Below are 13,845 nucleotides of genomic sequence, written 5' to 3' on the forward strand. Positions count from 1 at the left end.
AAAGTTGAAATCAAAACTATTGCTTATCTAAAATTATCAGCATTAATGTTCTCATCCAGGCCATAAAAAGAAACAGAAAGAATGTGTTCCATAAGTCAGCTCAAGGACAACATGTTATCAACCACTGTTTGTGGAACAACTAAGGTAGAGCAGTCTAAAAAGCTACACCGAAAGGGCCAGGGAGATATTTGCAGTTACCATACAGTTTAGACTTCATCTTTACAGGAAGAGGTGTTAACTAGCTTTTGCTGCTTTCAGCATTCCTTTCAGCAGAGATAAAGGAAACACATAAAAATTTTATAGATGGACACTTGAAAAATCTAGTGCAATTTAAGGAGAAGCATGGTACAACACTGTATCAGTACCAACAGTGAGAATGAAAGCAAGGCCCCCAAAACAGGTCCAGACACTACAGGTCATATGACGAGCTCCAGCCATACTGGACCATCCATCTCGGTGACTGAGATTTGTAACTCCATCTGCCTTACCACAACATATTATTGTGGAAAAGAACGGGGTTATGCCTCAAGTAATCCAAGTATGTTAAGTGACAGGGCTATCTAACTTAAGTGACACTGCATTCCTACTCACTCCCAGAAAAGCAAGTACATAGAATCTATATTTATGCAGCCCCAAAAGGATGACAGAGCATTCAGCATGCTGTAATAAGAGTATGCCCTGGCTGCCTTGTGAAGCCCGAAAGAGAAAAGCAGAGTCATTCCAGTATATAAGGAAAGACATTAATTTAGTTTGACAAGCCCTAAAACACATCAATACTTTCCGAGCAATTTGAGTTTCCCATGTAACATAATCAAGATGATCCAGCACTGCCAAAGATGCAGATCCATCCTGCCCCTGCACTTCCTTTCTACCCTTACCGCTCAGCCGCTCATCTCTTCCCCTTATTACCCTCCCACCACCTTGTACCAACAACAGGATCTGCGGGGCCACATACCAATCTGGTCAAGGACCTAAACTGTGTGCATTGCTCTTGTTCTTAACCCACAAGAGTTCACTTATCCAGCTCTTTGTGCAGATGTAGATATTCATGCTGCACAAGAAAGAGAACACAAGGGCAGGCTTCTTTTAGAAGCAATACAAGTTTATGACAACTTGAAGTAATCAGACTATCTTAACCTCTATCCCTGCAAGGAGCTCAGAAGTTAAATTACCTCCTTAATAGTGTAAATGTTTAAAGAATTCAGGCCTTTCTTCATTAAGAGAATAATAATAATAATAATAATAATAAAAAAAAAAGTAGCAGCTGTTTCCAAAACAGAAGTTGTACTTTTTCTTCTTAACTAAAATTTAAGAACTATTGAAGCATAGATTAAAGAATTGAAATTGGAAGGACTGGGGAAAGAGACTAGAACAAAAAAGCAGCAGTAGAAAAAAAAAAGAATTATGCAGATATGGTGATGAGTACAATAATTAATGCCTACCAAAACACCACAGAACATGCTTCATGGTATTCTGTACAAATTCTACACATAACCTGCACAGGAAAACTGTGTTCACACTCCTTTCCTTACTTATTTAAAGGTCTACTGGAAAATGGAAAAAAAAAATTCCTCTTTGCTTTTAAAGAAAAATGGTGTAGCCAGTTTTTCTTTGCATTTCTTAAGATCCAAACTTTCACTTTTGATATACCTGCTTCTTCCTTGGAATTCCATGGCAAACTTGAGAATCCATAAGTACGTATGACTTCACAGCAGAAAGTATTTACAAGCCTCAGATTTTATTCAGACTACCCTGTGCAATACTATCTTTACTGAACATTGCATTTTGGACCACACAACAAAGCTATTACAGAAAAGTGCTTAAAGCAGAAGGCAAGAAGGAGAGCATCTTTTACATAAGTGGAACATTCCTGTCTTCAAAAAGAAAAAATAAAAAAACCTTGCATTTATCATAATTGTTGAGAAACAGTCAGTCAGCATTCCCAGAGCTTGAAAGAATTTTTTGGAAATCTCACACCAAAATAAGAGATGCCTGCGTAATCATGGCAAGGGAGGAGGTAAGGAATGGGTGCACTGATGTCCTTAACTTGGAAACAGAAGGGAGAGGCCTGCAGTCTCCACAGAAATGTATGGAAAGTATCTGGAGTGTAACTAAACTCAAAGATCCAGAAATAGTCCTGAAATGTTTAGTTTTGCTGAAGAGCCTTAGAAGCAAATGACTCAGTATTTTCAAGACTGAACTGAGTAGTCATTGCAATGCAGACTTAACACAATAGCTGTGCAAATATGGATGATTTTGTGTGTGTGTGTGTGTGTGTGTGTGTGTGTATTCAACATCACTTCCTCATATCTAAAGAGTGCATGCGTTTCAACAGCAAATAAATTTAAATTTCTGCAGAGAAGAAAAAGACCCCCAGCTTTCTACATAAAACCCTAAAACAAACAAACATAAAACAAAAACAACCCCCCACACACACCTAATAGGGGAAAGAACTATTTCTCCATAATGACAGACAATTAATTCAACAAGTATTTCTAGCAGTTTATAAATAATCTGAAGTAATTTTATGGAACTTATGTTTAAAATAATACTTCTAGCAAAGATAGAGAAAAGTATGTTTATAGCTTCCAAGCACTAACAGTTTTGCATGTGCATGCTCAGTGATCTAAGATCTGCAAATAGCCACACATGTTTCTTAAAGATAACAGTTCCCATCTTTGAAATGGGAGAGTCACATGTGTTTAAAATAAGAAGAAAAAAAAGGCTAAAACCCAAATTTGACAGCAAGTTGACAGTTTGCTTGGTTTATTTTGGGTTCTTGTACATGTTTTAGAGATTAACAAACAGAATGATATAGAAATTGGACAAATAAGTAAATACTTTGCAACGCTGTAAAAGTGACTTTTGAGCGTCAGTATTGTAAATTCAGTGCAGAAGGTGAAAAGATGACACAGGAAGCATTACATTGCTACTACCCTGCAGATAAGCAGTTTATTGTCCTTCTGCAGCTGTCATATCAGCATGAGCTATGAACATTATATTTTGCATTCACCTTTACCCATTTTTATTTTACATTAAGTAAAAACACCTCAAAACGATCCATCTGCCTCTGACATTCTTTAACTTCCAAAATGATTGCGAAGAATGAAAATAAAAAGCTACCAACAATGTCTACAAAACAGACTGAGATTATGACAACAAAAGTTTAATATTTAACACAGTAATATCAGGAACATGATAGTAAATTGAATTTTCAAAAGCAATTGTTACTGGTTTCCCTAAAGCTCAGGCTACAAAGAAAAGCTTTAAACGTGTCATCATTCTGAGGTTATTTTTCCTTCTTTTCCCATTTTCCAAGTGACAAATGGTAATTCTTGCATCACCAACGTTCATTTTGTTCTTGAGTTTTTTAAAAACAAGAAGCTTGGCAGTACTTTCAACTACTAATCTAGTGGTAGCTGCAGAATCAGAGAGAGAGGTAAAGAAACACTTCAGACAGCAACCAAAACTTATTCTAGTTGGGCTGTGACAAGAAAGGACAGCTGAAGCTAATGTTAAGCAGGGATTCTGCAGATTAGTGTAAAATGTAATCAGAAGGCTTTACAAATAGATATCAAAACTTGGTGATAGAAGAGCTTTAAAGTGACATCCACTTATTCATCTAAGAAAGCTAGAGAACCAGCAAAAAAATTAAACACATTTTCAATAGTCAGCTGTAGACAGAGTCACAGTGTTCTCGCACTCAGACTGCCCACACACCTTAGCTCATGACTGGAAATTGCACGCAACACAAGTGCTCTTCCAGAGCTGAAAACAAGGGGAGAACAGCGACGGGGGCCAGCTACTGCAGGGACACAGAACTTGCATTTTGGACAGTGAGATGGATTTTTCTGGATATAATGATACAAAGTCCATATTGCCTAAGTGGGACTGGGGCTCTGGGACTGGAGATGAAGATGATATAATCTGAGAGATTACATTTTATTTTGAGGTAAAGAGTTTCATCTAACACACAAGCACCTCTGCTCAATATCTGCATATCAGAGTTTCACTACGAGTAATAACCTTTTAATTAATCTTCTAATTCCAGGGTATTACATGTATTTAGTCAAAACATTTTTCCACAGCAACTGGCTGGCATTATGCTCTAATGGATTAAATGTATAAGTGATCATATGGAAGGTTGGAAGGAAGAGAATTACTTTTCTGGGGTCTTAGATAGCCTTCAGGTAGTCTTCACTGGAAAGGTAGTTCACTTGACATTTTCAAATTTTTTTGTTCTTGTTGCATAGGTGTAGTTTCGGTTGTTTTTCTGCATTCCCCTCCCCCCTGCCCCTTTTTTAAGCTCCGTACATACCAACTGTTGTTAAAAAACAAAGTGGATTAACTTCAAATAGTAGTAAGTTCACCTCATTGTACAGGGTAAAAAACCTCAACCCTCTGTCAAGCAAACAATACCTTTAATGGCCACCAAAGGCATTGAATCCCTTCTCTAAAAGTTAGGGAGGCATTCTACTGCAAGTCAGATGGAAAGGACGGAAAAGACTGCTCATTCAGATAACTTAAGTCTTCATCTTTTCTTACCTTTGCAAGTCTTGCTCTCTTTATGAGATCATTGAGTTTCCGCACAGCAGCCTTCTGTGGGAGACTCTGGATGTCCTTGAAAAGATCCTGTGCCTCTGCCTCGAAGAGTCTTCTATTCTCTGTGTTTTGGAGAGGATGGGCCCAGAAGGAGCCAATGTAGACTCGTAGCACCTCTGGAGTGTTGATCACCTTTCCCAGGGACCACATGAGTGCACCATAGACCCTCATCAGCTGCTGAGTGTCTACTTGGTCAGCCTTATTGAGCACCACTCGAATCTTGTCATCCTGGCCCCGGAATGACTTAATAGCCTCTGAAAATTCATCAGATATATCCAGCTTATGGGCATCAAAAAGCAGGATGATGCGGTCAACCCTTTCAGCAAACCACTGGAGGACTTGACAGAAGTCATAACCTGAAGAAAGAACGCACCAGTGAAAATCACTATTACAATTCTACCAGTTAAAGCAGTGAGTCTCAAGTAAGGTAGGGTTGGGGGTAGAGAACAAGGGAATTATAGTATTTATCTGGGGGAAGAGGGGGTATGGAGCACCTGGAGGAGTGTGTCTGCAGGCAATGAGGTCAGGACAACTGTACCCTATATTTCCTTAGGCAGGTCTCACTTATTACCACCTTTTGTTTTCATCACTCCCCTTTCTTGTTTTTCTCAACCCTGCCATTCATCTGCTATGTCACTGTCTTTGCATCCTGAGGGTTACTGTCTCACACCCTTTGTTGCCTCTTCCCTGAACTCGTGACTGCAGCACAGAGCCCAAGCTAAGAAGCTTTGTGAGGCTCTACAGCACAAGCTCTCTTCCTTGCTGTTAATGTTGGCCCACCTCAGTATCACTGCATATCTGTACTAACTAGGAAGACAGTGAAGGTGCGGCACACCAGCTAAAATCAACAACCAGAAAATAATATTTGCATTTTAAAACCATTTCAAACTCATATCTCTTTGCACTGCAATATCTCTGCCATAGTAAACTCAGAAATTCAATTTACAAGTAATCTGTGTCCCTGATAGCTTTGAGGATGTGACAGGTTACAGAACAGAACTGATCAGTGACCTTTCTGATTACCTGGAACAGACTCTTTCTGATGTTCTAAAGAAAAGCCTGTTTGTAGCATCTGTCTGAATGCTCTATAAACCCAGGTGGTAGCCTGATAGCCTAATCTACACAACAAACAGTATTCAGGAACTCCTTCTGAAGTGACACATTTAATCCACAGAAAGTCACCACTAATGATGTGGCATTCGGTTTGGCATATAAATGACTCATCTTGCTTGAGTAAAGAACAGCAAGACGTGAGCTGGAAGCCAATATTCCACCCTTCTTCTTCCTCTAAGAAGCCAATAAAAAGCTAAAAAAATTAAAAACAAAAAAGCAAGGACTGGTGTAAAATAACCCAAATAGCATCTATAGTTTTGCCCTCCAGTAACATGTATTTCAGTACTGACAACAAAAAAAACCTCAATTGTCACTAGCAAGATTGTCACAATATCTTGAGTCATTTCCCAGGAATAGCAGTATAAAATAAGCCTTTAGAGCCCCTCCCCACCCCACCTCCAAAGAAAACCCACTTAAACTATTCACATACAAATGCAGCATCCAAATATTTCGTACACCAGATACATGCAAAAATCCCTCTTCTCTACTTCCTGCTTTCCCCAGCACCTGTTACATGGTGCAAGTCAAAGGGTACTAGGACATTCTAAAGTCGCTCAGCTGTTCTTGAAGCAATCTTAGCTCAGTCATGCCATTACTCACTATATCTTCAAGTTGTCAGTCTTTAACAGGAAACCTGATAGCAAATCTTTTTTTTTTTTCTTTCTTTTTTTGCTTTCCAGTAGAACCTGGCTAGAGCCAACATCAAGAAAAGCAGATATATATGAAAATAGGAAAAATGATGAACTCCAGATTTGTCATGAAGCATACTTGTGCATGCTTATCAACATAGGAAAGAACGTAGCCTCAAACCCTTTGTTTAAAAAGGACGAATAGCATATGAAACTACATCCATAACTCTAATTGTAACAAAATGTCCCCAATTAGCTGTCCAAGAAAACCCACCAAAAACACCACCAGAAATCCCCGTAACTTCATTATAAATCCAGCGCAGTCATGTCAAACTGAAAGAAGAGGACTATGCAAAAAAGCTATTATTGGGATCTAAAAGGATGCAGATCAGACTTATTAGCTGGCTATACAAAAAAAGCCAACATAACATTTCCCATTAAAAGGATTACTTCGCAAGGAATGCAAAATCCAGGGCCTTCCCAGATAATGCTGCTCTGGTGTTTTCATAGAGTATTCTCTCCCCCGGTAAATAGTTTCAAAAGAACTGAACAAGAGATAAAGGAAGGGGCAAGGAGCGGAGCTGTACAAAACACATGAAGAGAATTCTTCTGACTTCACACTAACATTTAATCAAAACTGGTATGATTAATTCTGATTTGTCTGTACAAAAACTTAGCAGGAAAGAAAGAGAGAAAAAATCTCGTCACTTCTCTGGACAAAGTAGTTTCAACACTGCACAAATCTGAACGTAGCACTTTGTTCTGAACTTGATTTATGTAGAAGGAAATTGGTCTGAATTGAAATACATAAAATTGCAAAATGAAACAAGTTAAATCTTACTAATTTTTCCACAAAGGGGTAAGTGAAAGGGTGACTAATAGGGCTGGTTAAAATAAATAAATAATCCTTCCCCTCCCCCACAAAATCCCACCACACATTTGATGGATTTTCAACTACAAAAATATTTTTTCATTTAATATAATTACTGAGTTTATATATACCCCATATATGTAAATATGTATATACACTAATATGTATACTTAACTGTACGTTAACAATAAATTCATCTTAAATATGAATTAAATAAATATTAATAAAGAATTTCCTTGGAGAAGAAAACCCAGTTAATTGAAAATCAGTAAGAAAGATCTCATCTTAAAAAACAATCTGAAAAAATCCATTAATTTTAATGAAAACTTGCCATTAGAAGTGAACCTATTTTCTCCACAGGTTCAGCGGTTAGACCTAAGAGTATATCCGAAGTACAGGGAAGTGATATGTGGTTAAATATTTCAGCCAAGGGTTTCACATGGCCGATTTCACTATTGTCCCACTCTGTCCAGCCTATTCACAGAGAACACAATGCAGTATCTATCCCGTAATTCAAAGCAATGTTCTTTAAAGGAAACATAACACAGCACTGAAATACAACACACTTAAGATCCTGCCATATACTCTGTATGTGTGTGGAGTAGGATTTTCAGAGCTGAGCCGTACTAGTTCAACACTGATCAGTTTGGAAAACCCGACCAAAAAATCCTGTGTTGATAGCTTCTAAACTTTTTGCTGTTTTACTGTTGCTATTTCTTCAAAGGTTTGTCCTAAAGACTGCTGTCAGCAGTTATATCCTGCCTGAGGATCTGTGTCTATGTTGTATGACCAGAAGTTACAGTACCTACTTGCAAGCGCACAGTCACAAGTCGCCCTCATGCCCAGCTAAGGGGCACAGGAAAGCAGCAGCCTCCCCACAGCACGGCAGAGCTCTGGAGCTCATCCCAGGCACGGGGAGAAAGGCAGTGAGCTCATGCTGGCACCAGAGGCACTTGGCTAGCGGGCATCAGTAACAGGCACAGCACAGAGGCTGCCAAGGAGAAGAGAATGAAACAATGCAGAAGAGATGAAAGAGTCCGAGAGAGACTGCGCATGGTTTCCAGCACTGCAAACACAGATGCCAGGAATGATGGTTAGCTTCCTCTGTCACTGGCACAGAGCAAAGTAACAGTCTCATGCAGGACACACTCACAGATACAACTATGCAATCCATGTGGTACAAGTGCAGGTCAATTTTATGTGCCAGTTACTAATAAACATGTACACAAATGGCATACTTTCCCTTTGGGGCTTAAAATAAATAATTTCCGACTTGCCTTAATACCATCCCCCAAAGCTTTTACAATTTGGAAAATAATCAGGGAACGTGACAGGCTCCACTCATGTGCCAAGAGCAGAGGGACGTAGCATCCAGTGATTCCCATGTGGGGCAGTAACAGAGAAGCACCTCTAGAGGAACACAGCAACAAGTTGCCTCCAAGTTCAGAGAACAGTTTCCACTTTCTAGATCAAACCAGGAAGGACAGAGTGCTGGAGTGATTGCAGTCACCAGTGCCGTCCCCGTACCACAAAACTGATGCTGACACATTCTGGACCTGGACAAGAGCAGCCTTTACCCTGAAGAAATCCGTTGTTCTTCTCGTGGTTTTACCACAGGCAGGCATCCAAGCTAGCCCAGTCTTTCAAACGCAGCTCAGTCCCACAAAGAAAGATGCATTTTTTGCTAACACTCCTACCCTGGGGGGAAGTTTCAAGTTATGCTAATGAAAACCTGTCTCAACCTAGCACTCCTGGATAACCCTCTTACTGTATTCCTCTTGGCAGCCTCATCCTGAAGGGAAGGCACTGCACCTCACCACAAGGGAAAGCCTGACACAGTGCTTAGCTATGTATATTATCTGATTTAGTCCACAACTACATTTCACAAACCAAACTGAACTCAGAAAATTACTAGTATTTAAATAATGCCAGTTCTAAAAATACAAACTAACCAGTATTCTGCATTTTCCTCTGTGCTCTTTCCCCATGCTTCTTGAAACCCTTGCCTTTGGGTTTCAGTTACCATTTACATCCCAGGAAGACAATCACAAGACAGAGGAATGTGTTTCCTTCCCTACCCATGTGCATTCACTGACATTTACAGCAAAACATCAAGGCCTGGCCTTGAACACTGCAACAGGAAAGTTGCTACATACTCTAACTGCATTAATCATATAGAGGACAGTCATTCTAACACTAAATCATTAATGAAACAGTAGGCAGCACTTTCCCCCCTCCTGTTTAAAAGCAGTTTCTCCCCATGACCTGGCAGCCATGGCCTCACCTTCTTCCTCTTCTTACCCTCATTGTTTCTTTCAACTCTTGGTGGCCATTCAGACATTTGTGTCTGAAAGCAGCTTTGCAAATGTCACTAGCGATGCTGCAGACCCTTCTTACATGCTCCCTGGGTGCCGGCAGTACAGAGCCTCCCCTTGCGTGCCTGGGTGACAATGCTGGCACACGTTTGTGCCTTGTCTTCAAATTACTTACTGCCAGTGCAAAGTCAGGCAGTAAGCTTCTAGCACATGCTCCAGCCAATAAAAGTAGTGGGAAGGTGTGTCAAAAGACAGGCAGCTTTGAATGCTGTACTCTGTGTACATTTTTGACCCTTCAGAAAGCAAGCAGCTCCTTTTTTCATGACTACCTTGTGAACTTTCCAAAGCTTTAAATAAAGTATGTTGGTAAGGAATGCATACCCTGTGTTTGGGGAAGAAATTATTTTTCCCCTGCATTTTAAAACTGAAAGTTAATGTTTGATAGCTTTATTGGCCTGCGCAGGGGTTCACCTTACTCTTAGTGGTATCTGCCAAATCCTATCATTATGCAGGTGTTATGTCCATTGATAGTTAAACAGCTAAGCAGTTGCTCATGGTAAGAGGGAAAATAAAAATGAAAAAAAGTAGTGAAACCTTTACATTAAGATTCTGTAAGCTAAGAATGGTTGTTTCTCTTCCAAACATAATAAAATATCACCCGAAAGGAAAGTTGCTGCTCAGCAGTGTTAGAAACTGGCCAAACTTTCTCTTCTAGGACAAAATATACAAACAAAAACTAATAACGTGCAGAGTAGAAAGCATCTAAGAATACTTATCAGGTGTTATTTAATGCCATATACACTACAGCATTATGAAAATCCCATCTTCTTAGATACATTCTTCAAAAAAAAAAAAAAGCACCAAGTTTCATTAAAAAAAGGACATCTTAGAAAAGAAGCAGAAAGAATAAGTTTTATAAGCTTTCAGTTGAGTTGTTGAAATATAAAAGTTGTTCAAGCTGTTGAAATATAAAGTTTTGAAATTGTCAGAAAATAAATTCTCCTAAAGAATCACCCCGTATGTTTAGAGCTTTCCTAGCAAGCAAAGAGTCCATACGCTTAAGCCTGTCATGAGTTTAAGCAAAAGGAAACAGCAGTTCCAGAGAAGCACACAACCTATCACCTTACTTCAGTAAGAAGCAGTCAGTGAGTGTAAGGGGTAACACCACAAATTTTGTAGGAAAACACCTTTGCTGGTTTGAAGATGTGCAAATAAAACTTTCTTTGATACAAACACACTTAAGGACTCCAGAAACCTTCTTGTAAAATCCTGCTTATATTTGCACACAGAGTGATTTAAAAAGGAATTTAAACAACTGAAGTTGAAAATGTGCTAAATTAGACTTGTAGCATAAACATGTTGCTGTCTGTCTGAATCCTTCAGGAAGCAATTTAGACAGGCCTTGCAATGTGTAGCATCACAGGACGAGTTAAATTTGTACTACACAAAACCATCTGTACTGGAACTGCACAAGCAGTCAGGATATCATATACAGGAAGCATATCTGACTATGTAAAATTTCAAAAACATAAGGGTGAGCACAGTATTGTCAATCATAAGAACATGCAATAATTCCTATACTCAGTTGTAGTTACTCAGTGCATGCTGGTATCTAACTATACAAAACCTTAAACGTTAAAGTTGGTTAATCATATTTTTGACACTCTCCACTGATTTTGTACAGGCACCTGCAGGGAGTTGGAAGGAAAAAAAAAAAATCTATGGAAGAATGTTAGTGGACTAAGTGAAGGGGGAAATAAATGAATGACAACTGAAATTCAATGTACCTATATGCAAGGTGAACTGCATGCGTGAAGAACACCCCTAGGTCTATATACACACAATGGCCAACTCTGAACTAGGTCTCACCACTTGAGGAGGAAAAAAAAAAAAAAAAAATGATGGGAGCTAGTAGATATAGCTGGCTACTTGTGTTCTTTTCCTCTAATTTCTAATGAAAAACAAAACCAGAACTTACAAAACCTTAAATGTTGGCAGCAGTTGCCCTGTAAACCTGGAGCACAGAGAACACAGTGCTCTAAAGTTGACTTCCCAAACCTTGTTTATGATACAACCAGACTGGTTAAAGCTAAACAGCAGACAGCAGACCCACAGTTTTAATAAAAGAACTATGCCAAGTTACGTTATTTAACAAATTCCTAACATCAAAAAAGTGTCATGAGATGCAAATATAAGTCAAGTTAAAGCCTGTGAAACAGATAAAAGTTTGTGACTGAGCATTGTCAACTTTGGCGAAAGTCTACCATATCAAAGGGCAGGGACAACTAGGCCATAAAAGCAAATGATAAGGCACACGCCATCAAGAAAAAGTTTTTGAACAGTAAAGCAACAGGCATGTTTTGTTAACTCAAAAGAGCAATTCTAGATGGCAGCAAAGAACCACAGTCCTTTAAGCAATACAAGACTACCAGTGAGACAACCTCAGACTACCAATGAGACATAACCACACATGAAGTCTTGGAACTTCTTAGGCAAGTCACAATAGTGTAGAATTTTAATCACACAATTGCTCACTTTTTTGGTGGCTGAGTAGTATGATGCTCTAGTTGTCTGTGTATTTCATATTTACTTCCATACTGTTATGGCAGTGGCAGCAAATACCTGAGGGCTGCCAACTATTATTTTCCCTTAATTTAATTGACAAAGGAGAGAGAGAGAGGGAGAGGGAGGGGGAGGGGGAGAGGGGGGGGAGGGGGGGAGGAGAATGCTTATCTTTGGTGGAGGAGAAAGGAAACTGGAATCCTAAACAGAGAAGCAGAAAAAATAAAATTTAAGACCATCTTTTATTTTATCAGACTCTAAACCAAGACTTACCCATTTTATGAACATATTATGAGAAGATTTTTAAGGAGTAATGAATATTTGTTATGCATTTGGTCATTTCCGTTTAAAACTGCATGTGTCAACTTGCAGTATTTGTTTTGCCCATTTGGTCTGGCAACACTGAAGCCTTTGCTTGCACAAATGTAGACCACTCATGCTGCTCATCTCTGCGAGTTGACCAGTTTATCAGGCATAGGAAAAAAACCCACTCTTTACAATGAATGCTTCACATGACTGTATGAGCAACGAACAGGACAGAACAGGCATTCTGGCACTGAGTAAAAAAGGAGAATCCTGAAACATTTAGTAGATCATTTTATTAAGCAGCTTAAGTATAGTTTTGATTAGTCTGAAGAAAACCAAAAATCAAAAACTGGCCATGCTAATAGCCCCAACTTGTTATTTTTACTGTGTTCAATCAGTACTATTAATAGAAGTTAATCTTGTTCTGTCAGTGCAATTTAAACTAAAGACTATGGTTGCACAACAGCCATATATTGTGCTCATTCCAGGATTTCCTCAGGAAATCTCAGATGTGGTACAGGTTAAAGAACTGATTCCTTCCCTTCCCACAGCCACAAAACACACATAAGTTTGTGTTCCCTAAGCAAAGGTCTGAAAACAGAGGGCAGCATAATAAGTCACACCATAGATGGCTACCATTTATAACTCGAACTGCAGAATCCTCCGACACGCACTTAAATGCAACTGAAAGAAACCTGGACAAAGATGATTTGCATGATGCTGTTTTGCTTTAATAGTTTCTCAAAGACAGGTTAATTCCATAAACAACCTATTAAAAACATGATCAATTTTTTTGTAGAATTTCAATTTTATTTAAAAAGAAGCATAATTCACAATATAGGAAATACCAAAAAATACCACACAGATGAACCACTTGAAACAAAGAGCAGCCATAGGTGCAGCAAATAACTAATTAAGTAGCATCAGAACAGTAAAATAGATGTTCAGATGTAATGGCTGATAAGACTCAGTTTCCAATCATACAGCATGAGCAGAGTGGAAACTCCTCCATGGGGGGAAGAAATCTCACAGTATGCAGGATCAGACCTCTCTACCATGGTTATCTGACAGCTCAAACCATAGCTACTTCCCACAGAAGTAATAAATTAAGGTCAAGAATTCATTCCAGTTATTGCATTTTTTACTTTATAATTTTTTTTTATGTCAGTGTGTTAGCTTCTAGTTTCTGTGCCATTTATACATTTAGTTGGACTAAAAGCATAAAGCTATGTTTACAAATTGCTTTATAGTTACATGGCCAAGCACAGAAAAGTCCAGCAGTATCAGAACAACAAATATCATGCAGCTTATTTGATACACACAACTGAGAGAAATATCATGCGTAGGCTTTTTTCCTTCTGACAAGTTAATTGTACTTTTCAGTGCTTGACTTTGAAGTCTTAATAACAAATTTTTTAATGTAACTCTAAGACACTTCCTGCATTTT

General features: G+C 38.8%; 1 protein-coding gene across 1 annotated transcript in view; it reads right to left on the reverse strand.

The window, feature by feature from the left end:
- Positions 1-13,845, reverse strand: part of EHD4 (EH domain containing 4) — a 34,423-nt gene that overhangs the window by 8,187 nt on the left and 12,391 nt on the right. Inside the window, exon 4 of the mRNA XM_067296473.1 lies at positions 4,546-4,958. Coding sequence (XP_067152574.1) covers positions 4,546-4,958 — 413 coding nt within the window. The remainder of the gene's footprint in view (positions 1-4,545; positions 4,959-13,845) is intronic.

The sequence above is a fragment of the Apteryx mantelli genome, chromosome 4 (assembly GCF_036417845.1).
Source record: "Apteryx mantelli isolate bAptMan1 chromosome 4, bAptMan1.hap1, whole genome shotgun sequence".
Lineage (NCBI taxonomy): Eukaryota > Metazoa > Chordata > Aves > Apterygiformes > Apterygidae > Apteryx > Apteryx mantelli.